This window comes from Mixophyes fleayi, chromosome 7 (genome assembly GCF_038048845.1).
Source record: "Mixophyes fleayi isolate aMixFle1 chromosome 7, aMixFle1.hap1, whole genome shotgun sequence".
Classification (NCBI taxonomy): Eukaryota; Metazoa; Chordata; class Amphibia; order Anura; family Limnodynastidae; genus Mixophyes; species Mixophyes fleayi.
Window position 1 is genome coordinate 107382461 of NC_134408.1, and position 27967 is coordinate 107410427.

A 27967-nucleotide genomic window follows, 5' to 3' on the forward strand; every position below is an offset into this window, starting at 1 on the left:
AATCCATGGGATGGGAGCCTTTCAGGACCACCACCTGGAGAGGCCCCGGAGTTCCACTCAAATATAACCACCATACAACCCTACCTTTCTGGAGGGACAAACTGATAGACCCCCTCCCCTTAATCACAACACAGACTGTGACAAATCAACTCAAATAACTTCATATGAATAGCATTTTTATATAATATTATTTTTTTATTTTTATTCTTCCCTCTCTTTATTTTTATTATCACTGAAATGTCACATTTATCATTTCATTCTTTTTCTTTTTGTTTTAAAAAGAAAAACATAGTTAACATAGTATAATGTAAACCAATTAATAACATCCTACATCAGTGTTGGCTAACCTGTGACACGCCAGGTGTTGTGAAACTACAAGTCCCAGCATGCTTTGCCAATATATTGCAGCTTATTGCTGGAAGGGTATGCTGGGAGTTGTAGTTTCACAACACCTGGAGTGTCACAGGTTAGCCAACACTGCCCTAGATCCTACTCCTTCCTGACTCCTAATTGGAAGGGCTGTGTGTACTACTGGAAAGAGGGGGGAATTGAGCATGCCTTCTGATTTTCTATGTTCCCCTACCACTCATTAACCTACCTATGCTGGTCTTGCCCAAGTTCACAAATATTCTGCTTACTCCACCTACTGGGGAGGTCTCACTGTTCCTTCTCCTGAACCAACAAGACTTTCACAGATTGCAGAACGGCAGCAGGAAGCTTTACAGGCTCCCCACTGTGGTCATGACCCGCCGGCTGATTCCTGTCTGGGGCTTTCTAAAACAGTTTTACTGACAGTTTTAATAAAATGTTTTTATCATTTTTTTACGGAGTTTGAATAAACTTGATTGCTAATTACGCTATAATACAATATTAGCTCTACTTTACATTTAGAGAATAGCTTCCTATGTGTTTTAATAATCAGATAAATTGCAGATTTGAATTATATTAACACAACATGTTAAGTTATAAAATAATATATTTTGTTGATGTCTGTCCATTCATTTCTGAATTGTACATGGTGCAGTGCTGCTCTGGAATAGAGACAAGCAGTATGATTTTTTTATTAGATCCCATCTTGATTTACACATGATTTAATGATTTACACTGGTTAGTAAACATATCCCAAGGTGAACCATCAGATTATTGTCACTTCTCTCCTAGTACAGCACTTTCCATTCTAGATATGAGTTCTGTAAATTCCCTGCCCTCCCATATTAACAATGTCTGTATTGTTTGCTTGTCTTATTTTGCCCCATTTGGTGCTTCGGCAGAGGAGGTATCTGCACGAATAGTCCAAGTAGTAACTGCTGATGCTGTAGCGGTCCTGAGAGGTGAACAGGAGAAGGAAGTCCAGCTCAAAGTCCCTCCAGGAGATCTGCCTTTAGGTAAAACAGGGTGTAGTGGGATGTGAGTGTGGTCTGTGCTGTACTGTAGAATCTCTGTGTCCAACAAATAAAGGAATAGTTACGATATTTCGGTTTTCATCATTATATATGAATCAGTGTTTCTTTTATTCACAGTTCCTCTAGTTGTCGGCGTCGCTACACAATTGAAAGAAATCCATTCTGATATTCACTAAATATGTGTCAATGTTAATGTTCTCATTGTGTGCTTGAGTTGTGCTGGTTCCTGTAGGCCAAACACTTTAAATTAAATATTGTTGACATTATCCAGTAACCATTAGAGTCTTGGCAATAATTAAGATTGTGTGGGAAATTTCTAGGGATTTTGTTACTGAATTGAACTAGTAGACAGATGAATTTTAGTGGTGAATCAGCAGCCTAATGGAGAAGAATGTTTTATGAATAGGTTGGACCACCCCAGGCATTAAACAGAAGATTGCAGTATTTTAATTGATTGGTTCATTCATGAATGGTGCATTACAAGTATGATTTCAATTTCTAACTGCAAGAGAAAAAAATACAGAATCTGTTTAGATGATATGGGCAGTACTTCCTTTTTCCTTTGATCCAATTTTATTTAATATCTCACATAGAGGTAACCGCAAAAATGAATTTGAACCGATCACGTAAAATCCTTCCATGGCTCACATTGTTTGCTATCCTGCCTGGAACTCCTTTTGGTGTTAAGTCTTTGTTGTTTGCCCCAGTCATGTAGAATACAATAATCTTTTTATCTGCAGGTGTGGCCACACTTTTATGCCCTGTTTTATATGAATTTACAAAAAAATAATATTATAAATTAGGACATAGGGAATATATCTACTGCAATGATGCCTCCATTCTTACTCTCAATATCTTGTTATTCCTTTTTCTAAGAAAATATTCATAAATATATTGATGACAAAAGATATAGCATGAGTTACAGCATCTTCTAATGCTGGAAGAATCTGCTGCCATTGCATAGCCCATACAATACTGTTTCTCAATGCCCACACTGGTCAGCACAGGGTTGGTGCCCCAATGGAGAGAGGGTGCAAAAACCAGTATACTCCCTCTCTTCCATGGGACTCCTGGGGTGGCAGCTTTGTTAGCCTAGTGGTCCCAGTATAATGTAAAAGGGTTCAATGGAAATTCACAATTTCTTTCCTTCGTTCTTTTTGCATTAAACATCACAGTCCAAATCCCCCCCCCCCACACACACACACATACACACACACAGAACCCCCAGCATATGAAATCAACCCTGCCACTCCTACCAATAATCACCGCTAAGTGACCAAAGGTCAGGGAAACTTTGGGGCTTCCTTTCCCGCCAGGTAATTACAATTGGTCGGTATCAGAAAAGTGTTGTGATAGACTGGTGGTAAAAGAGGGTGCCAGTTAATCCCAGCCTTGACCATTTAGTGAGCATGTCTTTGTAGAGGTTTTTCAATATTACCCTTTGGAAAACACACTTGACACAGTGAAATGTGTTTCCTTAAAGTAGCAGCGGGAGATTATTCTGGAACACAATGTAGTTGTGTAAAAAAGACAATGGAAGAATTCTGCTGTGTCATCTTAATATCTGTAGCGCATCATGCAATATTGTGATCTAGACACTTTTTGTTTCAATAATTTAATTAGTGATTTAAAGCAGAAATGGTTGATGTTTCTTTATCTATAATATAAATGTCTAGTGGCGTGTGTTAGTCTGTCTGTGTGTGGAAAAAATAAAACCAAGCTGCAGCGCCACCTGCTGGGCGGAGTTATACACTGACCTACTAAATTCTTAGTGTGTGTGGAAAAAAAAATTCAGAAAGGGCTGAAATTTGGTATACTAAGATGTTTTTAATTTGTTAATTTAATTTGTTAATTGTTAAAAGTGTTTATAAAGATTTAAAATATATATATATATTTCTTGAAGGAGAAGTGACAGTTGGGAGTGGTTGGTGGTTGCCGGGGGTGACAGTAAGGAGTGGTTGGTGGTTGAGGCCTGGGCTATGGCCCAAATGCATGACAAGAACCTTTTTAACACCTTAAGTAGCTTGATTTGACTAGAATGCATGAGTATCATGCACGGGTTAACTTGTATAACATATATTTGTACTTTGGATAAGTTCATAATGGCCAGCATGGACTTTCTATTAACAAGCTTGCTGTATTTTGTTTAATTTTAATGTATGGGTAAATATGTCTCTCTTATTAGTTTCTGCATTGTATTGGCAGATTAGATTCCTAGCAATGTGTTCAATAACAGTGTCACATTTGAATTTGTTTAAGTAGATTTTTATTAGAAATCCTTTGAAGGGTCGCTTTACCCCCACTCACTGACATAGAATGCAAGTCATCAGGGAGCGACGCACATAGAGAAAATTACTTTTTAAGTATTTTTTCTTTACAGGAAGAGAGGATAAAAAGGATAACTGCAAGGTTGTGTATTTTGTACGAGCAATGAATGAGCAATATTACCTTGTTATGTGATAGCCTGCAGGGCAGAACTGAAACAGTAATATTTAGACAAAGACATTGAAGCTGATGCATAATCATGAATCTATATTATCCTGAGCAAAAAACATTTAATTGACAAAACAAATGTTTGTAGTCTGCATTTTTCAAATGTGATTTGTTGAGTGGTATAGATAAATAGATGCATTCCATTTATGACACATCACTCGTTTCGGTCAGGTATGAGGGAAACATCAGGGGCTCATGTAGAGCTGGACACAAATGGTGCTTTCATCATATAATACACTTTGCTACTTCTGCACATGCCCACGAAGCAGTCGTTACAGTTGTGACCATATGTAGACTGAGTCACATCTTGCACTTATGGCTTCTTGTGGCCCCCTTACGATTGCAGAGGTAGAACACGGGAAGAAGGGGGAGTGTGAGGACATTATAGAGCAAATGCAACTCATGTCAGGAGACAGGGAACTTGCGAGTCCTCTATCATTGGTGTATGTTACAAACTGCTAGTAATGACGATCAGCTTAGATGCATTCCAATCAATGTACTTATGTGTCTTTTGGATGCAATTTACATCTACGTTTTAGATGGAAATTGCGTACAACTCTACATGAGAACCCAGATATTCATCTTGGTATTCATGGTATTATTCTCCAGTTTGTTTAGTCCCCTAATGCCTTGGATTAGTAAAAAGTGAATTTTGAAAATACCAACCCACTTTGAAATTAATGTCATACTTGCCTACTCTGCCAGAATTTCTGGCAGACTCCTGAATTTTGGGGAGTCCTCCCGGAATTCCGGAAGAGTAGGCAACTTCCTAGACACTTGTGGAGACAGGGCTTATTGATGCGATCGCACCATTAAGCTCTACCTCCTGCTATTCAGTGCCATGAATTTCAGCTATGGTTGACGCCGTCGCATCACCATAGCCCTGCCCTTTACACTTGTCACATGACCTGTCCTCCGGGATCTCCCGGAGGGCAAGTTTTAAAAGTTGGCAAGTATGATTAATGTACATTTGATCTTTTGTTCCTATATTAGTATTTATAACATTTATATTCATTTATAGCTGTTTTATGGCGACTACCCCACAATTGGCAATATTCATCATCATCATTAATTTATTTATAATATGCAGAGCTGCAGTGAGCTGGCTGGCTGAAAATATTACCTACAACCAATATTAATGGATTTGTGTAATAGGATGATGAGCTTGTTCTCTCCATTACTCTTATATACCTGGTATTTTTTTCTCTTGCCTTTAAACTAAATCTCTAACCTCATGGTAGTGTTGTGTCTTTTATCTACTAGGACATGGCATTGCATGCAATTAAAACAGACTGACAGAGCAGTCCCATATAGGTAGTTGGTGGGCATATTAAGATAATATACATTTCCAGCTAATAAAAAGTAGATGGCATTGGACGCAAATGAATGAAACAGAGTGAACAGACTAAAACAACAGCAGATAGAATGACAATTTAATAAAATAAGAAAAAGATACAGGTGGGCTCTCCCACCAACCCTTACGCTGTAGATTGAACAGGACATGTTCATAGATTCACAAACCAACCACTTCAGTCACAGGGAATGTTAGTTTTGTGGCTGAAGTGCTTGGTTCAAAACAAAAGATTATAGATTTCGGACTATGGATTTTGGTTCAGGTTGTGGGTGGGCATCTTTTTAAATTTTTTCATCATCAGTGTCAGTTGCTTTTCAACTAGTGTAATGGGTGGCATGATATGACTCAGACTGGCAGTGTCTGAACTCACTTCAATAGTTATTATTTCAAACATTTTAAGTAGGTTGAATAAAACAGAAAGGATTCAACAGTGTGCTAGATCCAAGGTAACATGTCCACCTCTCCCTATCTTATTGGTTGTTTTGTAGCTCTTGATGGCTTGTTGCTGTTCCTTACGTTTCTAAAACATAGAAAGTGTTGAATTCCACAATCATGCTGGTATAATACCTGACTTTCCCTATTGTGCAAGTCTTGTATGTCCTGAGAGCCTCACTGTTGGTACAAGGGTCTGGCATGATGCGGTGGCAGATACATGGTTCATCATATGACCTGACGCCACCAATGCCCAGGAGGATTCTGGTGCTGCTGAATTCAAACTGTGAACTCTGGGTTACAGCAGTTCAGCCTCTATGAAATGAACAACAGGCTCACTCTGTAACTTTCAGCAGGATTATTTTACCATTGATCCAAAGCAACATTAGAGTGGACATGGGATTAACAACTAATTACTGTCAATACGTTATAGGCACCTCATGCTCATTCATTAACCTACAGGCCTATATAAACCACAATTTGCTTACTGACAGTTTATTGAGCTTGTCTCTATGAACCAGCATTCTGAATCCTGTTCCTTCCTGACTGCTTTTATGGGCCTTGACCCATGGATTTTGGCTAACTAACTACTCTGGCTCCTGACCCCTGGCTTTTAGACAACTACCTTCTCTCTAATCATCCTTTGTACTTGAAGGTACTGTACACCTTTGTCACTAAGACTATTTCTGCTGTTGGAATCTACTAGCCCCATGTCACTGTATTACATAAGGAATTTTATGCACCACAGCCAAAGACACATTTCCTAATACTATTAAAAAAGGGCATTGGGCATAGATGAATCAAGCAAGAAGAGCTGTCCCAGCTAGATAGTAGCATGGGGGCTTAGTAAAAAAAAAAACAGCATTTACTTGTTCTAGGAGATGGTGTTGGACAATAAAAAAATAAGAAAAGAGCAGCTCCAGTTGTATAGTAAAATGGAAATTTAATATCAAGACAGAGGGGGGCAAAGCCCAGCACCTAATAATAATAGTGCAAGCAGATGGTACTGTATGCAAAAAAAAGAGACAAAAAGAGCATAATGAGATAGCAATTTAATTTAATCCTTGTACTAGGATTGGACGTAGTGGCATATTATAATATCGGTGTATGGGGCAAATGACCGGACACCGGAGCAATAAGGGGAAGGCATGGCTCTCACTCCCTCTGAATCTATTCAAAACTGATGCAAAGAAAATTGGGCTTATGACTGCATGGATCAATAGCAGAGCTTGAGCCCCCCTTGTGACAGCCCTGATACTAGCCAACTCCCAGATTTGCAGATATTGTTATTGTTTGTATGTCTTGCATGTAAATGGCAGTCTCTGTAGTACAAGTACTAGTAAAACAGTGGCAATGATCTCAGCCTTTTCTCGCCAATGCAGGTGGTGTATGTGATGTTGGTTGTTTTTTTATGGAATTCATCCCAAATTTTATCCTTAACCTTATGTTTTCCATTAATGCTGGAAAGGGCTGCTGTTTTGGAAGAGATCTTCAAGCGTTTTTTTTTTCTGAGATTTTTTTCTTAAATGACCTTTACTAGAATAAGTACTCCTGCCAGTACTAGTACTGAGATGCTCCTATTCAATAGACTGTTCCATGGCAACAGCAGTGAAGCCTTATACAACAGTGTCATAGCAAACTAAATCAAATGACAATATTCTGTTTTAGCTGCTACCACATCACCATACAATAAGGTAGGAAAAGGGTGGACTTCAGAATTGTAACCTTAATCGCTAAATAGAGACATAGTTTATCAGACCAACAGTTAATAGCAGGTAGAAAATATAAATGCCCCTTAGGATGGAGTAAACTGGCTTTGAACTCCTTGTTTTTCTGTGTGTGTGAACATATATATATATATATATATATATATATATATATATATGTGTGTGCATATATATATATATATATATATATATATATATATATAATCAGTTCCTGGTGAGGCAACACTCAAAGATTTTAATCAGGCTGCTGCATTTGAAAAAAAGGTGGTTTAATCCATTGTGATTCAATGTTTCAGTTTATGAACATAACTTTCCTCGGGGGGATGGTAGTGAAATTCTTGAGTTTCGCCTCACCGGGAACTCAAGAACTGATATTGGTACCATTGTTCAAAAGATAAGTACTGAGGAGGACAACAAAGTGATGCATTTATTGTTTTACTTAGGTGTGCCAAGCTTCAGTGGAAAAAAACTAAAAAGCGAAAACAAAATATATACAGTATATATAAAATTAGTGGTATTAGTCATTAAAAAATAATTTTTATGTCTACAGATGGATCACATTTATGTTACACAAACAGAGTGATCGAGCGCATTTCGCATGTTGACATCTAACCACACTACCATCGGATAACAATGGAGTTGGTGGGGCTATTGTGGCAGAATCCAGTGCATCCTGCTCATGTCATGGGTTGCGAGAGTGTGCTGAATGGCTTAATTAAATGTGCTCCCTCTGTAACTACTCTGACTACTCTAGGGATTTCAAGCATTGGAAGGTGTTTTACCAGGATTAATATTTTCAGAGCATTGTATAAAATAAAACAGGTTGTAAATAAGTAGTTTGTGAAACGTAGGTTAAATGTTTTATTGGACGATTGTTTACAGTGTTGGACCTTTTAAACTTCTTAGGGATCAGACCCTAATTGTGGCATCCTTGACCTACGTGCTGCTTATGTGTGTACAGTGATAATGTATCTTTTCTGTATGCCTTCCTGTTCATGGGTTTTTATTTTATTTTTTTGACCTGTATTTATTTGCTTTAAATTCTAGCTGTCGAAGATACAACCAACCTGCCGCCTTCTCCTCCTCCTTCACCAGCTTCAGAACAGATGGGAACGGTGGAGGAAGGTAAGGTCTTTTATTGAGATAGGTCCCTTGTGAATGTTGATTTAGAATGCTCATTAAAAACGTGAAAAAGATGATGCACAGGACCACTTACCAGATGTCAGGGATAATCTGCTTGTACCTCATAGCAAAAATATGCTGGGTCTTGATCTTGTGTTAATAATAACCATTGCTGTGCAATATCCATGTCATACATTCAGGGCCGCTTTGGCCTCTAATGGCCAGGGCACAGATCACATTAGTGACCAACTTATCCTCTTTCCAATGCACAAACTTGCAAATATATCCCAAATGAAGAATGTGTATTTTTTCTTTAGAAACATTTCCACCTGTACAATTTAGTCTATGTAAAGGTTTATTACATTATTAGAATTTTAGAACGAGGAACAGAGATCTTTTAGGACTTAGGGTAGTTTTAGAGTAGCAAATGATTGAGTAATATGTCTTTATGTTATCATAGCCACCATCTCCTATGTTTGTCTGTCTACATATTTTACTTCTGCTGCCTCATGTAAGAACACTAGCAAGAAATTACTTTATTTGCGGGGAGCGGGGCTCCGAAATTGTGTCATTTTGGACCCGCCCCGTGGCGTCATTTTACAGCGGGGCCAAATTCCCGGAGAATCGCGGTATTTTGGCCCTAATTCTGCTCACTTCTCTAGGAAGTGGGAGATTGCCATACTCTCCCGGGAGTCCGTGAGACTCACCCGAAATGCAGGAGTCTCCCGGACATTCCGGGAGAGTTGGCAAGCATGATTAATAGCAGAGCTACAAACTCAATAAGTGCAAGAAATAATGAAAACTAATATGTTATACTATTATAAACATTTAATTTTATGATAACACAATGTTATTGTGTTGTTCTTGGGTGACATATTGGTGCTTTATTACATGCAGGTTGTCATTTTCTATTGATGCTCAGGGTAGATAAATCATATTGATGCATATGATCAGTTTCATCATTTGCATTTTATTTGCTTTTCATTAATTATTACTTATATATTTATTTACGCGTAGGCCCATCGAGGCTTGCTCTGTCAGCGTGGATAAAATGTGTTTATTGGAGCACAGGGTACAGGTCAGAAAGTATTAGGCTTAAAGTATGTAAGAGCGGTTTGCTGAAGATGTGTAGATATATTTGTGTAACTTTTATAGCTCTCTGTAGTGACACAGATCTTTCCTAGTGTGAAATCCACTATAATCCAGGTCCAATTGACAGTATATGAGTTAATAACGCTTTTTCAATACACATCTGGCTTACAGCACCTCTTGTCTGTACTTTGGAATTTAATGTGTCTTAACATTATGATTTTTTATCTAAATATAGAATGCCTTATCTTATTTCTCTCATTATATGCATTGGAGTATGCTATGCATTTGAGCAGTCCTAAAATGTTCCCCTTCTCCTTCTCTCTAAATGGATATACAGGCCAATGTATTTAGCTGAATGATTGTTAAGGACAGTTTTGGGAAAGTTGGATCACCATATCTGATTTATAAACAGAAAGTTTATATTATGTTTATATGATACTTTCTCCAAGTAGTGATATGTCTAATGTTTTAGTGTACAGAAGGGGCCTTAGTTACAGATAAGGCTTTATCATGAAAGAACTAAATGCTGAATTTTAACATGCAAATTAGTGTTCAAATTTACTTTGGTATTAGGTAGAAACTTTTGTAGATTTAGTATTTACCTGAATCTTACAATATAGATTCAGTACACCACTAAGATAATCACACTTTATATAGTTTACAGTAAGGTTACTTAATTAAGTAAACATTAACACCATATCTACAAACATGTATAGGAATTAGGAATAAATCCAGCTAGATGTTGCAATTTTGCACTTTGGTAATACCCTTTGTTACTGCAGATTGAGGGCAAATTTGAAATATACGGACATAATTAGAATTGGGAATGGGATGCGTCCTAGCTCAACTCTAAATCACAGTGTTAAACTAATCTGACCTGCATATATGTACTACATACAAAAGCAGGCAGTATTTTCCCTGAATGCAAAAATAATTACATTTTCACCCCTTGTATCGCAGTATGGTGGAATGAGGCCTGTATTTTACAGTTAGAGGTTATATTTGGTGTTTGAGGGATTGTATAGTAAAAGGTATTGGGGGACATATTTCGAAATCGATGCAAAGACAAAAGTGCTGTTGGCCAATCAGATTGTTGCTTGTTTTTTGCTAGTACAGTATAGAAAATGAAAGCACACATATAATTAGTTGCTATGGGCATCTTTTTTCTCTTTAAGTGTTTCTATATGCCCTCTACTGTGTGACATATCCAGATATGCACATTTACATCCATTTAAAGCAAGCTTGTCTGTCCTATTGGAAATGCCTGGAGATATACAAAACACAGATTAAAATCAATGCTTTGTTTATATTGCTAAATGGGGAAAACATTATAGATAATTGTTTGGAAACAGTCTTATGTTTTCTTTGATGGTGTGGCAAATAATACATATATTTCTGAGCTTATCTGCTCTCTGGATTCAATTAAGGTGGACATTGACTCTTAAAGTGACAAGTCGTTTAACTAAGTGAAGTGATGTACACTGTTTGTGCAGCTTTTACTGCTGCTGTATTCAGTACACTATCCCCTACATAACTTTCCTGTCAATGTCTTGTCTGTTCTCTTCATGTCATCTTGTTTTTCAACCCCCAAAGAAGAGAGAGTTAAGGGTCCTGTGCCTGAGAAAGAAGACGAGAAAGCTCAGGGGGGAGAAACCAGGTCAACTGAGTCCTCCATCGTGGGGCTCAGCCAGGTCCAATCAGATTCAGGCTCTGATGCCGCACAACACCAGGAAGAAAGTGTTGTATGCGAAATAAGTGATGGCAGAAATGTTACAAAAAGTGAAACAGAGTCCTCTGCTCTTGTATTGCCTTCCTTACCAGAGGAAGGTGTGTCCTGTGTATTCTATGCATGTAGCTGCTCCCCAATATCTTAAGTGCTTACCTGAGGCTGTTCCATTTACGTGCTGTCATTATTATTGGCTTTGCCATTCCGCTAAGCTGACTGCAATCTGTTATATGTCACAGACAGTGCAAAGATGATGCTGTTTCCTACCTCAATAGCTGACCTGCAGGTTACTTTGCCATGATACAAATACGCTTTGCTGCTGTTGCTTCATGTTAGTCTTCCTCTGCTGTGTTAGATGTGTTTGCCAGTCACATTGCTGATAACTGTATACCTCTCTAATTTTTATTTTTTGTATTCATTTATTTTAGAACTTAAATTAATTTTCTTTTCATATAGATGCTCAATTTCTAAACTTGATTTTATATCTCATTTGTTTAATTTAAGTTTGTTTTGTCTTGTTTCTTGATTTTCATTTTTGCAACAACAATTGCTGTTTTCTTCTTCTTTATAGCATGTCTTTTCCCATCCATTGCAGTCTGCGGCTGCCCATTAGAAAGCTATAAGTTAGCATTCTTTTCTTGCCTTGATAATAGTGTATCTTTCATTGTTTCATTCCTATTTGTATATGTTGTAGATACAAATGTGTGAGGTTTAATGTATATACTTGTATAAATATACCTAACCCAAATATTGCATGTGGTCAATAGTATCAGTGAATATATTATGGTAGAGCAGTGCAAATAGAGCTGCAGGTATTAATCAAACATTTAGTTGTGTAGATAGGCGCTATAGAAAGCAAAGTAAGTCACTGAAACATAAATGTACCGAGGCATTCTGAAGTCCTGGGAAATCAGAGCACAGTTGACAAGTCACTTTTGGTTATCTGGGTCTCAATATGCACCTTCATGAAATGTGTTATGGACTTTATTAAAAAATAATTTTGTAAACTAGTCTTTATTAAAATTCTAAAGAATTTAGAGGGGATATCCATGAGGGAAGCGAAACATATCTGCTCACTTCACCTCCGACAATGTTTTGAGGAAAGTGCAAACCAGCACATGACATCCCATTAAAAAGACTAAGGGGAATATTTATTAAATTGTGGGTTTGAAAACGTGAAGATGTTACCTATAGCAACCAATCAGATTCTAGTTAACATTTATTTAGTACATTCTACAAAATGACAGCTAGAATCTGATTGGCTGCTATAGGGAACATCTCCACTTTTTCAAACCCGCAGTTTATTAAATATACCCCAAAGCCTTTTTCCTAAAAGACCCGTCCTGTCCTTGCTATATGTATCATCCTATCTTGAGACAAGGGTTAAGACCTTGTTTAGATGTCCGGTACATCAGTGTCAGATTACCTAAAGCAGTGGTTCCTAACCAAGGCTGTTGTCACTCTAGATTTTTTAAAGTACATCATTTTGAATGCATGCGTTCAAATGAAAGTGGAACTGTTGTGCTCAGTTGGTGCCATTCCACAAGTGGCAGCTCTGCAGGCACTGATACCATTTGCTGCCACCTAGCTATGTGAAATGGGATTTTCATAATTTCTGTACATAAAAAGAAAGGCCCAATACTGCCTTATTGTGAGTGATCCCATGCGAGTGGCTATTTCTAAAAAAAGGGATTTGCTTCAAGAGTATTATTATTAATAGCTAAATTGTCATTGATAATTTATTCTATGTTTAGTTAAATTTGTATTGCAAAGTATTTTGCAATAGATGTATATTTTCCCGATGAAAAGCTGAACATATTTTCCAAGGGGGTGCGAGAACATATTTTGAGAATCAAAGTGGTGTGGGCCACCCAAATGGTTAAGAACCACTGACCAAGTGAAAGCTGTCATGGGTCACAGCCTTTAATATACTGTCTCTAAATCCCTTAAGAATGACCTTTATAGCTAGCACTGAGGTAGAACAAGGTTTCCCAAGCTTTAGTATATGCACCCCTAGTAATACCTTAGTTGTCATATGTAACTCATAATAACAGTTTGCTGTATTAGTTAATACAATAATATATACGTAGAAAATGAGCATAAATACTTTAAATATTATTATTAAGTATCTATAGACTTAATGAGCACAAAATTCAAATCAGACCTTGAGAAATATTTGAATATATTATGGGTATATTTTGGGGTGCTTGGTAAAATTATTTTAATTTAAGTCTATACTTGGTCACATTTTTATTTTACATATTGGGATACTTAGTAAGAGGAAGTTTCCTTTCACTTAGAAGAACATAGCAAAAGGAGAGTAGAAGATGCTGAATAACAACCAAGTCGAAAAATCATTTAAATTTAAGAATATTTGTCACGCAATTCATTTAAAGTTGCATAACAGTTCCTTTTTAACCAAAAGTAGTGTAAAGCAATTTTTTATTTTTAACAGACTAAAAAGGTATATAGAATTTTAGAGGTGAATCCATAAAATTACTATTTAATATGTGGTTATTGAGTTTTGGTAATTTATGGATTTTATCAATATGAGTTATAGCAGTCATTTCTTCACAACTGACTTCATGGTCAGGATGATTGTGATTGGCTGTGCCTGGCGACAATCAGTTCTGTAAACTATACAGTGAGCAAAGTTATCAAGGGAAGAATTAGCTGCTAATCAGTGAACTTTTCAGCTTTATGTTTAGTGACATAGAAGCATCACCTGCAAGAAAAGTTGTTATGGTTCAGAACGTATTCCTGCCCAGCAAATTACATGGTTGTGTGTTATGTTGATAATGTCTGTATTCAATTTGCAATGTGTTTTTACTAATGCAGTGTAACCTGATTAATATTAAAGTAGTTGCACTTTTTATTAAGTTGTATCCATAAAGAAATAAAAAATCCTTATTCCACATGGTTACCACCAGATCACATTCATTTTGGGACGATATATTGCTTCTGATCACTCAGATTATTGCTATCCACATACCTAAACACCCTCTGTCCATATTACTGTGCTACCCAGTTAAAGACGTAGCCAAGTCTTCTGACATACTTATTCACAATGGACCTCATTTAGAGTCGGACGCAAAGTCCGTGTAAGAAGTGTAGGAGTGGGAGTGTGCCGCAGCTTGGTAGGGTATTACGAGTGGCATGCAACCCCAGTTGCGTTTCACTCTTAATACCCTATCGAGCTGTGAGCAGTTCCTGCAGATAGCTAACGCTTGCGCCACCTATTTCCTGCCGCACAGCTTTAGCCCTGTTTTAACGTGTGTTGCATCTGCGCCTCACTGCGACTAGGATGTATTTGCATGGTCACACCTTCACAATTCCGTTTTCCTCCCATTCTCTGGTAGTGAGTCGCAAGCTGTCGCAAGTGTTAATTGCGTCCAAGATGCAGGCGGATTTGGTGCTCTCTGCACATGCGTGGTAGTGTTTTTTGGTTAGATGCGCCTAAAACGGACTTTGCGTCCGACTTTAAATGAGGTCCAATATGTATAACGTAGCTAAACTTCAAATAGCTAGCGACTGGAAGAAGGCCTTGAAACCTCCTAGAAATGCTGTTATTGATAGAGTCTAGCACAGTGTATCTATGGAATTTATCACACGCCTTCTCCATGATACTGTCTCTACTTTACATAAAGTGTGCGATCAGTGGTATTTATACAATAGCAGTAGCCCACCTGGCACCATATCACTCCTTCCCTCTTCCATCTGTCCAGTTCTCTTTCTTACTCTTCCCTGTACTTCCCTATTTATGTTCCCAACGTTGCTGTGGTTGCTCTCCCTCCCCTTCCCATCCCTCTTCCTATTAACCTCCACTCACTCAGTGCCTTCGTACCAGGGGTCCTTCTCCCCGGCTTTAAAGTACCATTCCCTTCCCCCCTTAGCTCCTTACCTTACCTTCTACCCCATTTAAAAACCATAAAACCCAGCAGCTTTTTTGTTAATTTTTTCGGAGCACTACAATATCTCCTTATCTCAGGCTCTCCCTTTTCCCGTTTTGCTTCACAAGAGATGCCATAGTGAACATACCTAATTTTGTGGAATTATATTAATTTAATTATGCTAGAATTAATTGTCTACTAGGATAGGAGGAGTGCAGTGAATGCGGTACGTGATTGGATGGCCATGGCTCCTTTCTGTTGACATTTTAAGACTCTTGCTAAATCATTTTTGCAGTGTGATCAGCTCTGTCCTCTCTCATATGGTCCAGCAATGGAGGTGCCCCCACCAAAGTGCAACTTGTGAGGGGCACTACCTTATGTGAGAGGTATGTCATAAAGTGGGCAACCTCTTTAAGATTACTTTCGGTTTAAGATAATTATGTGACAAAATAGCCTAACTTCCCAATTAATAAAATGCTTTTAAAAGGTCCCCTGTACATAGTTAATTTTTGCAATAATTTAGGTGAGAAAAATTTCTGTGCAAACTTCTTTTCAATAATACATTAAAATAAGCATGTGATAATATATGTAATAATAATAATCAGGTTACAATGTTTTGGTCCCATGCTTCTTATTACATGTTATGCCATTTTACACTTAAGTTGTGTTCATTATGCTTTGCTGCATTCATTGGCAATGCTTTAGTTTACAATGTTATCTGTAATGATAGTGATTAATATGTTGTGAAAAAAAATCAAACTGCTTTAGATTTACTTGCAGCCTCGAAGATGGGGGCACAAGAACAGTTGGAATCTATACCTTCCTCTGTGGAAGCCGTAGACACTGTTGAAGATATTCCATCAACCAAGAGTAAGATTGAGGAGGAACCAAAGCAAGATACTCCTGCATTGCATGCTCCTGAGCACGATGTGAAGAAATCGGACAAGGAAGATGAGAAATTACCTTCAGCACTACAAATGCCTAGTACTGACATAATGTTTGAGGCACCACATGTTTACTCATTTTCTGTTGAGCCATGTACTCCGACATCACCTGAACCTGAAAAACCAGACTTTGTCAAGCCTGAAGTTGAAATCAAAGACAACCTTTCAACAGATCAAACAAGTAATGTGAATGAAAATATGGTCTCTAGTTTCCTTTCAAGTCAAAGTGAAAGTCCTGTGCCACTTTTCTCTGTATTAGATAAAGGGCAGGCTGCCAAAGATGAACATTCTTCACATACCTCATTGCCTCTTGCAGATCCATCTGACAAAGATCTTACAAGTGCAGCCAAGACAGATGTCTCTGATATTGCCAAAGATAGTGTAGGTGATAGCTATGAGAGCCAGTTGGTTCAGCCAGAGGTGGAAGCCATTGACATGCTAAGTGCTCAGAAAAAAGGTGACCTTCCAAGTTCAGTGGCATCAAGTGAAGTGACTGATAAAGATATTGGTAAGAATGTTGAGGATAAAGATGATGGTCATTCCAAGTCTGATATGCCACACATATTACCTGCAACTGACATTCTGTCAAAGGAGGAAGAAACTATTAGTGGCAAATCTGACGATAATGCAGAGCAACTCAAAGACATTGTTAATGAAGAGTCCAGCAAGCAAGGCGTAGGCAGTGATCAAGAAGAGCTAGCAAGCTCAAAGACTACTAGCTATCTGAAAGAGAGCTACGATACAGAGAAAAAAGATGACTCCCTAGTGAGTAATAGAGACACATTTGAAATACAGGAGAGAAAAGACATGATATCTGAACCTCTTAAAGAGGAAGTTTTACCAGAACCTAAGGCTGATGTCAAAGCTCTAGATGATCATAAAACTAAACTGGATGAGGATAAGTCTGGAATGTCAACATATTTTGAAACATCTGCTTTGAAAGAGGAAGCATTAGATAGTAGTGTTCAAAAAAGCAGTGACTACTATGAGCTGACCGACGTCAAAGAACCCCAATATGAGGCCTGTACCATCACACATATATCTAAAGGAGAGGAAGATGAAGAGGATGGTGATTTAATACCAGTTGCTAAAGAAAAGGTCAGTGCCCCAGTTCCTGATGTAGGGTATAGCATGCTTACATCAGGAAAAGTTCACTCCAGTGTGTTTTCAGGAGATCGTCTATTTACAATTGATCCAAATATCTATGCAGACAAATCAGAGTTCCTTAGTAAAAATAAAGATGATCTGACCTTAAGTCGTAGTCTAGGACTTGGTGGTAGATCTGCCATTGAGCAGAGAAGTATGTCCATAAATCTCCCAATGTCTTGTCTTGACTCCATAGCCCTAGGATTCAGCTATGCTCGTGCCCATGATCTTTCTCCTCTAGCAACTGATATTCTGTCTAACACAAGTGGAAGCTTGGATGAAGGTGATGATTCTGACTTACCGGCCACCACTCCAGCTCTTGAAAAAGCCCTTTCGTTCCCAGAAGAACTAGAACACGAAGAAGAAGAAGAAGAAGAAGAAGAAGAAGAGGTGGACAACATAGAAACAGAGAAAGACACTGGAAAGGAAAGGTTTGAGTTAGAGCCATTATGTGAATCTCAGTACCAAGCTAAGGAGTACTACAAAAATGGTACAGTTATGGCACCTGACTTGCCAGAAATGTTAGATTTAACTGGATCACGATCCAGATTAGATTCAGGGAGTGCAGATTCTGATGCCACTAGAAGAAAGTCTGCAACTTCTGAAATCATTATTGATGAAAGTGACGTGATGCAACATGTATCTATGAGTGAAGGTAGTAGCCTTCTTGTAAAGACAGATAGCCAGCAAGAAGAATTGGGATATTGTGTTTTCAATAAGTACACTGTCCCTTTACCGTCCCCTGTACAAGATAGTGAAAGTCTAAGTGGTGGAATGTCTGCACTTTATGAAGGTCTTGGTGTAGATCCATCCATCATTGAGGTCAAACTTGCAGCAGCAGAGAAACTTGAAAAAGAAAGACAGGGATCTACCAGTGACACTATGACTATGGGTTGGGAGTCAGAGCTGGAGAAAAAGATTAGTGAGAGTAAACTTGACACTGTCATAGAAAAAGGTGAGGAACAGGTTGATTTGAAAGAAACTCCTGTAACCACTGAGCAAAAAACACAAATAGAAGAACCTGTTTTGGAAGACACAAAAGACAGCGCAATCCCAGAGAAAAGTGATGAAAAATGCAGTGAAGAAGTAGTAACAGATTATCAGATATCTATAAAAGAAGAATTAGCAACAAAACCTGAAGAAAGCGGAGCATCACCAGTTTCTGCTCCAGATAAAACCACAACAGGGACATCTGAACTTACAAAGTTGTCTGCTGAGGAAACACTTGGTCATGAAGAGATTGCTGAACCCACTAAAGTTGAGCCACAATTACAAAATGAGTCTCAAAAAGGAGAAGACACTGGAGCTCAAGACACTAAGGATTCTGAATCCAGTACGGTCAAAGTAGATTCTGATGAAGATGCTGTCATGGCGAAGGATGACTCCAAGCTTTCTGAAGTGGATTTGAAAGAAAAAGGTGCAAAGCCTGACTTAGTGCATCAAGAAGCAGTTGACAAAGAAGAATCCTATGAATCCAGTGGAGAGCCAGAACAGGCTCAAGAGCAGTCACAGGAAAAGTCCAAGGGTGTATCCCCTGTCGATATCCAGAAACCAGAGACTGAAGATATCACTTTACAGATCACCACTGAGCTATCAGATGCTGTTGTTTCTCAAACCCAGGATATTAAGGAGAAGAAGCCAGAGGAGGTACATCTGGAAAATGTGAGTGAACTTCAAGATGAGCAAACAGTTGAGGCAGTGACAGTGGAAGAAATAGAGCAAAAGATATCACAGCCTATAGAAGTAGAGTCTGATAAAGAGGAGCAAGAGGTAGAGGTAATAGAGGAATGTAGCAAAGAGATAACAGAAGAAACTCAACAACAGACTGAGCCAGACAAACTTGACAAAGAACCAGCTGCAGAGTACTTGGATGAAGTGACAGGAGTTATTGAGTCTGTAGTCACAGTTGAAGATGATTTTATTAAGGTGGTGCAAACGACCTTAGATGAGGGTGAACCTATAGCTCAAAATGTCAGATTTGCAGAATCTCAACCAATTGAAGCAGAAGAGAAGCCTTTAACTGAAGGAGAGGGAGAAGAAGAAGTTGATGATGATGAAGAAGAAGAGGTAATCGAAGAAGAGTCCAATGAAGAACCAAGAGAAGGGTCACCTTGTATGCCAGCTTCTCCAGAAAAAGAAGAAACAGAATACCAGACAGAAACACAGGATGATTACAAAGATGAAACAACCATTGATGATTCTGTGTTGGATACAGATAGCATCTGGGTAGACACACAAGGTGGGTTCAATTTTGGTTTTTGTTCACCAAGTGCCTCATGCATCAGCAATATCAAGTAGTTGGAGTACAATAGATAAGCACTATTCACATGAATATTAGTTCAGCACACAAAATGACTACCTCCACAGAGTGTAGGCAATGAATAAACATTAAAAATGCTTTGCTACAGTTTTAGACAATATTTTGCACGTTTTAACTTCATGAACAAACATTTTTTTTTATAGTTTATTATCTTGTGCAAACCTTTTACAACCTAATTAACTCCTTAGTGTTTGCACCAATGTTTCACTTTTATATATGTAAAAAAAACAAACTATTGTATATTGAGATAAATGTGCATTTTGAATATTGAATGACAGTGAAGTAGCAATAATAGTTTGACATACATAGACACACATTTTCATCCAGATGACCTAAGCATTTGTACTTCTATGAGAGGCCATCTGAGAGATTAAGAGAGACAATATGCCGAGGTCTAAATAGTGTAAGGTCCAGGTGTGGATCCAAAACTAGAACGTTATACTCCATTAATACTCAATTAATACTCAATTACACCTGTCAGGCATACATTAAATTTTTTTTGCTCTGCTATGAATGAATGTTCAGAACTAATTTAATTGTGCATATATATATATATATATATATATATATATATATATATATATATATATATATATGTGTGTGTTATTATTTTAAAGGAGTATGTGAGATGATGGCAACAGCACAATTATTAGTTTGTTAAGGAGAAGGAGCATACCAAGTGCTAGCTGGCAGACTAGCTGGCCGGCGCATAAACGGCTTCTACTTCAACAAACTAATTCAAACTTTTGACATTTTAATTTTGAAAGAATCATTAAATTAGGTAAAATTCAGAGGAGGCAGGAGCATAACAATATACATCAACTGATGTTGACTTGTTGAGTAATAACACTGCAGCTTTAACGTACACAAAATATTACAGTTACAGTTCCAAGAAAATGCAGGGACTAACTCTTACATAAATATATACAGTTTTATATCTCTACTATACATTTTAGATAACTGTTACATGTTATTTGCAGTGTATGTTTTAGAATGGAAGGTTATTCTGAGTACATTCAGTGATCTCAGTATAAAATATCTACTAACTACTGGTGCATGAAGGTTGAACTGTTTCCTAGGTTGTCAGGGTCTTTTTAAAAGTTGCAGTGTGCCTTTAAAGACTGTGTGTCTCTGTGGCTCTCCTAATTCTTTTCACTTGTACAGATGATGACAGGAGCATTATGACAGAAGCAATAGAAGCCATTCCTAAGGAGGACAAGGTAGAACGGGAAGTACAGAGGGCTCCCATTGAAAGACATAGAAAAGAAAAGCCTTTCAAACCTGGCAGAGGTCGTATTTCTACTCCTGAAAGAAAATTGACTAAAAAAGAACCTAGTGCAACTTCCAGAGACGAAGTGAGAAGGAAAAAAGGTCCATCACTTACTCATCTTTTATATCCAAGTACAGCTTGGTGGCACAACCAGGGAGACTAAATATTGTTCCTCGATATAAAGTATACCATGCAGTTTAATGATATTAACCTATGTTTTCACTCCCCTGACCATGTACTTTCTCTCTCTCTTTCTTCTTATTTTCCCTATCTATAGCAGTTCTTAAGAAAGCTGAAATTGGTAAAAAATCAGACGTTCAGGCTCATTCTCCCTCCAGAAAAGTTATTTTAAAACCTGCGGTCAAACAGTCTAGACCGGCCCATCTGTCCTGCGTGAGGAGGAAGCCGGCAGGTGACTGCTTTGTTCAGATTTTTGCAAATGTGGCTGGCAAACATTATTTTGATTGGTTTCCATGTTGAGTTGCTAGAACTTTCATCCTTGCAGATTTCTTCTCTTTTTCCTTTTTTCTATCTCATTGGAGTATTTCCAGACTTCCATGATAATGAATTTCTCACGTCAAAGTCTTGCAAACATTTTATTTTACTTTGTGTTGCTTCTTATTTATTTTTATTCTATTTGTTTGTTGATTTATGGATTCTTGTTCATTTCTTTGCAGAACTCATGATCACATTCGCTTGCGAGAGCCATAAGCGTGCATTGGTTGTATCTTGGCATAGTGACTTAGTGCTTTCTTAGAAGTTTGTATATCCATGTCTCTGTTCTGGTGGAAACTCCATGATCGATTGAAACCATGGTACACATTTCCATTGATTTGCCTCCGTCTCATACATTATCTACATCAACTCTCAATCTTTTCTTGGCTACTGCAGAGATCAGGAAATTGAAACTCTCTTAGTGTATTCAGCAATTAATTAGTTCACAGCTTACATCCCTTCTAATTGCATGTTTATGTTACCACAACTTGTTAATATTCTTATAGTTTAGTAAGTAGAGTGACTTGTAAAAGTCTTCAGTAAGTAGGCCAGGACTAGGCAACCTATGGATCACAAGCTTGTGTTAAACTGTAACTACATTTGTAACACTAGACCACTCAATATAATCGGAAGTAATAGTTAACATCAACCTGGAAATACATACTCTGGTGTAGACTATTGCCAATTAGCTCCTGATTTATAACGAAAGTTTAGAAACAAATCTAAGCTTTTTACTGAGATGTACATAATGAAAGGTGACAGCTCAAATAAATAATAAGTGTCTTGGTAAGCAATAAAAGGTTTTGTAGGGTTTATACAATGTACATTTAAACACTGATCAGGCTAGCTTCTTGATACATTTGGCATGTAATATGATTGCTATATAAACACGAAGAGGCTAGTAACTTGGCACAATTACTTATAATCATGATTACTCTTTAATCACTGGCATAGATGCAAATATAACTCAGCAATCAGAGCTGGCCTTTAGATGATGGAATACATTTAAAGTGCCCATGCGTACTGCAATTTTTCTAACCAAGGTAACTATGGAATTAATTGACCACAATTTGCACTGTGTATAAGCCTCAAAAGAATGCTGATCACAACCAACATCTGAACGGGATCGATCAGATGTTGACTGAGGTTGCTGGTAAAGTCATGTGGACGATGACTACATCAGACAGGTTGGCAGAAGAGTGAACTACAGCCACTGTGTTTGTGTTTTTAACATACCAGATAATATTCCTTTTTATTTTAAACTGTGTGTTTCCATAAAGCTCTGTGGCAGTCAGAGTAAGAGGAATGTTGGTAGAATTTGGTAAGAGGCAGTCAGATTGGTAGAATTTAGTCAGAGATCTTTGCCCCTTTTTTTCCCTCCCTGCTAGAACATAACCAAGGTCATTTTCAAGGACACTGTTGCAGCTGCTGTTGCTATTAGTTATATAGAGATGGTATCTCTACCTGTGAAGAAGGTGTTTTTAATTAAATGTATGAATTGGCATCACAGTGGCCAGATCAGGGTGCTCAGTAGGCATTACAGGCTTTGAGCATTCATTGCTGCAGTCACAGCGTAAGTGTGGAAAACTAATAGGATATGAATGCTAGGCTGATATTTACATGAGCTAAAAGGGAAGTTGATTGAACAAACGTGAGTCATTTAAAAGCACATATTTAAAAAAGGGAAACTGACTATTTTTACACTTGGTCTAGAAGGTCCCTTCAGTTTAATTTAAGTGAAAAACCAATCATGAATATCATACAGATGCGCAGTCTGAAAGCCGTGTATGTAAAAGATTGTATATACTTCCACATAAATAAAATGCAACATATTTCACCCATAACCTCCCCTAGTTGTTTGATATCATACCTAGGACAGTACAACATCCATACAATGGTAGTGGTGACTTAAAGGGCACCTACAGGCAATATGTGAATTTAAACTATATGACCCCTCTCACATACCTGCATAGCTGCAATGGTCCTGCATTCATGACTTGGGTGTTTGAGTGTTGCTCAGCCCTGCTTCCACCTATAGTCATCTTCTCTCTGACAACCTTGAATAGTCCTATTTATTTTTCTGCATTCTCTGATGCTTGGAGAATCATCCATTACATGAACTAGTGGGCAGTACTTCCGAAAACCCAGAAATGTTATGGACATGCTACCACATTTATATTAGTTGCGGGAGGTCGTCAAAAATACACATATTACCTGGAGATCCTCATTAGGAGTGAGAATAAGTCAAAGGAAAACAGATTTGCAAAGCTTTGACATGACAGCAATAGAGCATCTAAGAGAGAGTATTTGTTTTACGAAGCTGCACAGATTAACATCTGAGACCAGGGGGTAAATGTATTAAGTTGCGGTTTTTGAAAAAGTGAGATGTTGCATATAGCAACCAATCAGATTCTAGCTATCTTTTATTTAGTACAATCTACAAAATGACAGCTAGAATCTGATTGGTTGCTATAGGCAACATCTCCACTTTTTCAAACCCGCAGCTTGATAAAGTTACCCCCAGATGTGAGCATCAGGTAGATGTATTTTTGCACTGTATCTCCTCGCCATAATTCACATAACACTCTTCCACACCTTAAACCTATCGTATATTAATGTATTTCATATCACAAACTGCACAATTATGATATTTGAAATAAAACTTGGATGTCTCCTTGCTATAATTATTTAAGACTGAAAAGGGTCAAAAGAACAATCTCTTACACATTTTCACCATGAGCAAGGTATTGCCCATTCACACATGACCAAAGAGGAGCAATAGTAGGTATGTCTATACTGAGACACAAACAACGACACTGCTCCATTCTGTTTTACATTAAACCCAATCCATAGTATAGGTATTGTACACATAAGCTGTTTAGTGTAGGATTCTGGGTGATTGTGTATTTGGTGCTGAAATTCACAGCATTGTGGCTATAGTAACATTGTTTATTGCCAGGAGTTAAGCTTCCTTAGTATCAGTTACAGCTATGGGTAAACAAACAATTTCCTTAACACTGGGGACTAGTCTGATTTGTAAAGTGAGTTATATATTGATCTTTGTGACATCATAGGTGTACAGCTACATGTAACATCATCCAGACTGGTGTTACCTGAACATTTTCTATACAGATCACTCACATGTACGGGTTACATTGTAGCCCTGTTGTCAGTTTTGAAGAAAAGAGTATTTTCAAAAAAAAAAATTAAGGACATTTGAAACAGTTTTCTACAGATTCATTGATGATCAGAATATATATCAAATAATGAAGTGGTTATTCTCACGGGTGAGTTTGCTTTCAAACCATGAATTATTATGCTCATCTCAGATGTGAGGTCAACATTTGTTGTGATAACATGATTAATAGTAGGCTGCTTGACAGAACGTGCAGAGGTCATAGGTCATGCGTGGCGGAAAGGAGTTTGAGAGCAGCATTGGGAATCAATATTTTTTATGGGTTTAACGGTTAGTGCAGGTTCAGAGGTCAGGTAGATTTCATTAAACATATTGATATATTCACGCTTTTTCACTGTTTTTAGCATAAGAATGGCATATAATGACATTTGCTGTAATAAATAAGCAAGTAAACAATCTTTGAACATTAGTAGTCATTATCAGTAAATGTTGAGAAATTGCAATGACTCTTGAAAAAAATGGTTAGGAGCCTGTAGTACACATAACAAAAGGCAGGATTCTTCTCAGATAGATAGGTTGGGTAGAACACGTAAACAAAACAACCTCCTGTCTGGTGGTTCCCTTACACTAAAATTTACTGCTTATAACCATTAAGTTTTTCTTTTCCTTTTTTTTTCTGTGCTGATACCAACAGGGGGAGATTCCCAGCAGACTTCAAGTGCCCATCGGCAATCCAAGGACAGAATTATGGTGAGTGTAAGATCTAATGTTTTTCTCTATGGTTTAAGATGAAGAGGTATGTAACTTGTACTCCCTTTTTATTCAAATATACAAGTTGAATCAGATTATTTCTACCTTTGGCCATAGGCATCACACTAGCAATGGGCCTTCAGTACCCCATTTTTGTTGTTCCCTATACCTGGTCACTAACTACCACACTTATATTCTGGTATGATCAGTTTTGACAAAGTAAAGGTCACACAGGGACAGAGGAATGTAAATATGAAAGTATATTCTGCTGAATTGCAATAGCACTCTGACATAGCGTCTCTCAAAAAGCACCTCCGTCATATGATTGCAGCTTATACCCCTCTTGATCCCCAGAAACTTTCTTGCAAGGTTATATCGGGGTTGTAAGCTCATTATAAAGCAAATGTAAATGACTAAAGTGAGTGGGTATCTTACCTGGTTTTAAATAGCCACAGAACCTGTAGAATTCATGTCGGTTAGTAATTTAAAGCCTGTGTTAGTCTTATAAGTTCATACCTGCACGAAAAAGGAACAGCAAAGTAGCCATAGGCCTCAGACTACCACCCTCACATAGTCTATATTATAATATACCATTATGTCAATGTGAACACTTGATCACTATTTAAATCACTAATAATTACATAAAGTTTTTTGCTTTAGTGAGTTTAAACCTGATGGGCATATGATTAAAGATGGAGACCAGGCAGTAACATTTACCAGTAAGATGCCCTCTGCTTGACCTTAGGGGAATGTTAAAAACATTTAACTTGAGAGAACAAAGCTATACAAATAAAAGTGTTTTAAGTTGCAAAGGAAATCAACTTTTATCTGTATTGCCGTATTGCTGTATTGTTTGAAATGTGCTATATTGTGAATAAGAGGAATTAATATACCTTATATTCATTTAATGTTGTGGCTTAGTTTAACTTTATTGTTATATTGTTATGTTTATTAAGAGAACAAAGCACAAGTTCATCTTCTGTATCTTGTCTAGGATGGTTTGACCAAGAGCCCGGAGAAGCGCTCCTCCCTGCCTAGACCTTCCTCCATACACCCCACCAGGAAAATCATCCCTTTAGATAAGGAAGACCTCTCTTTTTCCGTCAGTACTTCGGTGTCTTCCTCTGTTAGACGTACCACAAGTATGTTCCCTGGTGCTTATATGTATTGACAAAAACAAAAAATAAATGTTTCAAGTATATATGTTATGTTCCTCCTGAGAACAAAATAATAAATTAGGTCATTAAAACAAAAAACCCCAGCTACTAAAACAATAAGGTTGATTTCACGAACAGGGACACAGTGGTTAAGGAGTTATTGGCTCCAGTACACATTGCTCTCTAGAGCCAATTACAACTTTATGGACAGGGCCTCACTGTCACACCCTCATAGAAACCTGAGACATTTCTGTTGGCTAGTATCCAAAGCAGAGCCCATTCTGGTGGCAGCTATTCAACAATGATCCAAATATGTTGGTTAGTAGCAAGATGATGATGATGATGAAGATGAGTATCCTTTATATAGTGCCCACATATCATACAGCGCTTTACAGAAAATGTTTAGTCATTCACATCAGTCCCTGTCTTAATTCTATACCACATGAACACACACACACTAGGGCCAGTTTTTGGTCTGTGGAAGGAAACCAGGGCATATGGAGGAAATCAATGTGTATACATGGAGAACATACAAACCCCACACAGATAGTGTCCTGGTCGGAATGGAACCCATGAACCCAGCAGTGACTTATAGGGTTGCCATGTAAATGCAGATCTAGCAGCCCCCTTCCCTCCCAGTGATATCTTTTAAACTTGCGTGGGAAGGGAGACAGGATCAAGGTGAATTACAGTGACTGCAAGTATACAAGGCACCTCCTCTAGTCACCAATTGTTTATGTGCAACATGAAGCCCCAAACAGGTGTCTGTGTTGTCTTACCTGTCAACAGGCTGTGTGTTAATGCCATTGTTAATAGTGACAGTCTCTGTAATGTAGATGCTTACTTGCAGTGATTATTAAGAACAGGCTTTAAAAGTCTCCATTAACCTTTTATTTTTATTTTTATTTTTACGGTAGTAGATGTAAATGTTTGGTTGTATTTTCTTGCTTTAGCAGATACTATCTACAACATTGTCTCGATCATTTTTCAGGATCTGAACCAATATGGAGTCGGACAGGAAAGAGTGGAACATCTACTCCAACTACTCCTGGATCTACTGCCATTACCCCGGGAACACCACCAAGCTATGCTTCTCGAACTCCTGGCACTCCAGGGACCCCTAGTTACTCACGTACACCACGCACTCCAGGAACACCAAAATCTGCTCTGATGTTTGCCTCTGATAAGAAAGTGGCTATCCTTCGCACCCCACCGAAGTCCCCTGCCACACTAAAACAAATGCGTGTTATGAACCAACCTCTGCCAGATCTGAAAAACATTAAGTCCAAAGTTGGATCCACAGAAAATATTAAGTACCAGCCTAAAGGTGGACAGGTGAGAAGTTCCCTCAGTGGAGAGATAAAGAACTATGAAGCCACCATGGATAGAAGGTGGAAGATTGTAACAACATGCAGAATATATTATTTGAATCCATAGGATGTAAAACAACATTTTTAACATAAACCAATTGTTATATTGAACCTGCTAGCTATGATGAAAGTCAGCTGAT

General features: G+C 37.9%; 1 protein-coding gene across 8 annotated transcripts in view; it reads left to right on the plus strand.

Annotated features, from left to right (window-relative positions):
- MAP2 (microtubule associated protein 2) overlaps positions 1-27967 on the plus strand; it is a 181128-nt gene that overhangs the window by 143121 nt on the left and 10040 nt on the right. For 3 of the 8 annotated variants that reach the window (XM_075180263.1, XM_075180265.1, XM_075180264.1), the window contains 8 exons: positions 1272-1385; positions 8457-8534; positions 16020-19568; positions 20814-21020; positions 21197-21331; positions 25245-25300; positions 26295-26442; positions 27449-27792. In XM_075180263.1, the coding sequence (XP_075036364.1) occupies positions 1272-1385; positions 8457-8534; positions 16020-19568; positions 20814-21020; positions 21197-21331; positions 25245-25300; positions 26295-26442; positions 27449-27792 (4631 nt within the window). Of the gene's footprint in view, positions 1-1271; positions 1386-8456; positions 8535-11216; positions 11451-16007; positions 19569-20813; positions 21021-21196; positions 21332-25244; positions 25301-26294; positions 26443-27448; positions 27793-27967 lie in introns of all 8 variants that reach the window. The other 5 variants (XM_075180268.1, XM_075180270.1, XM_075180271.1 and 2 more) reach the window with 4 other exon arrangements.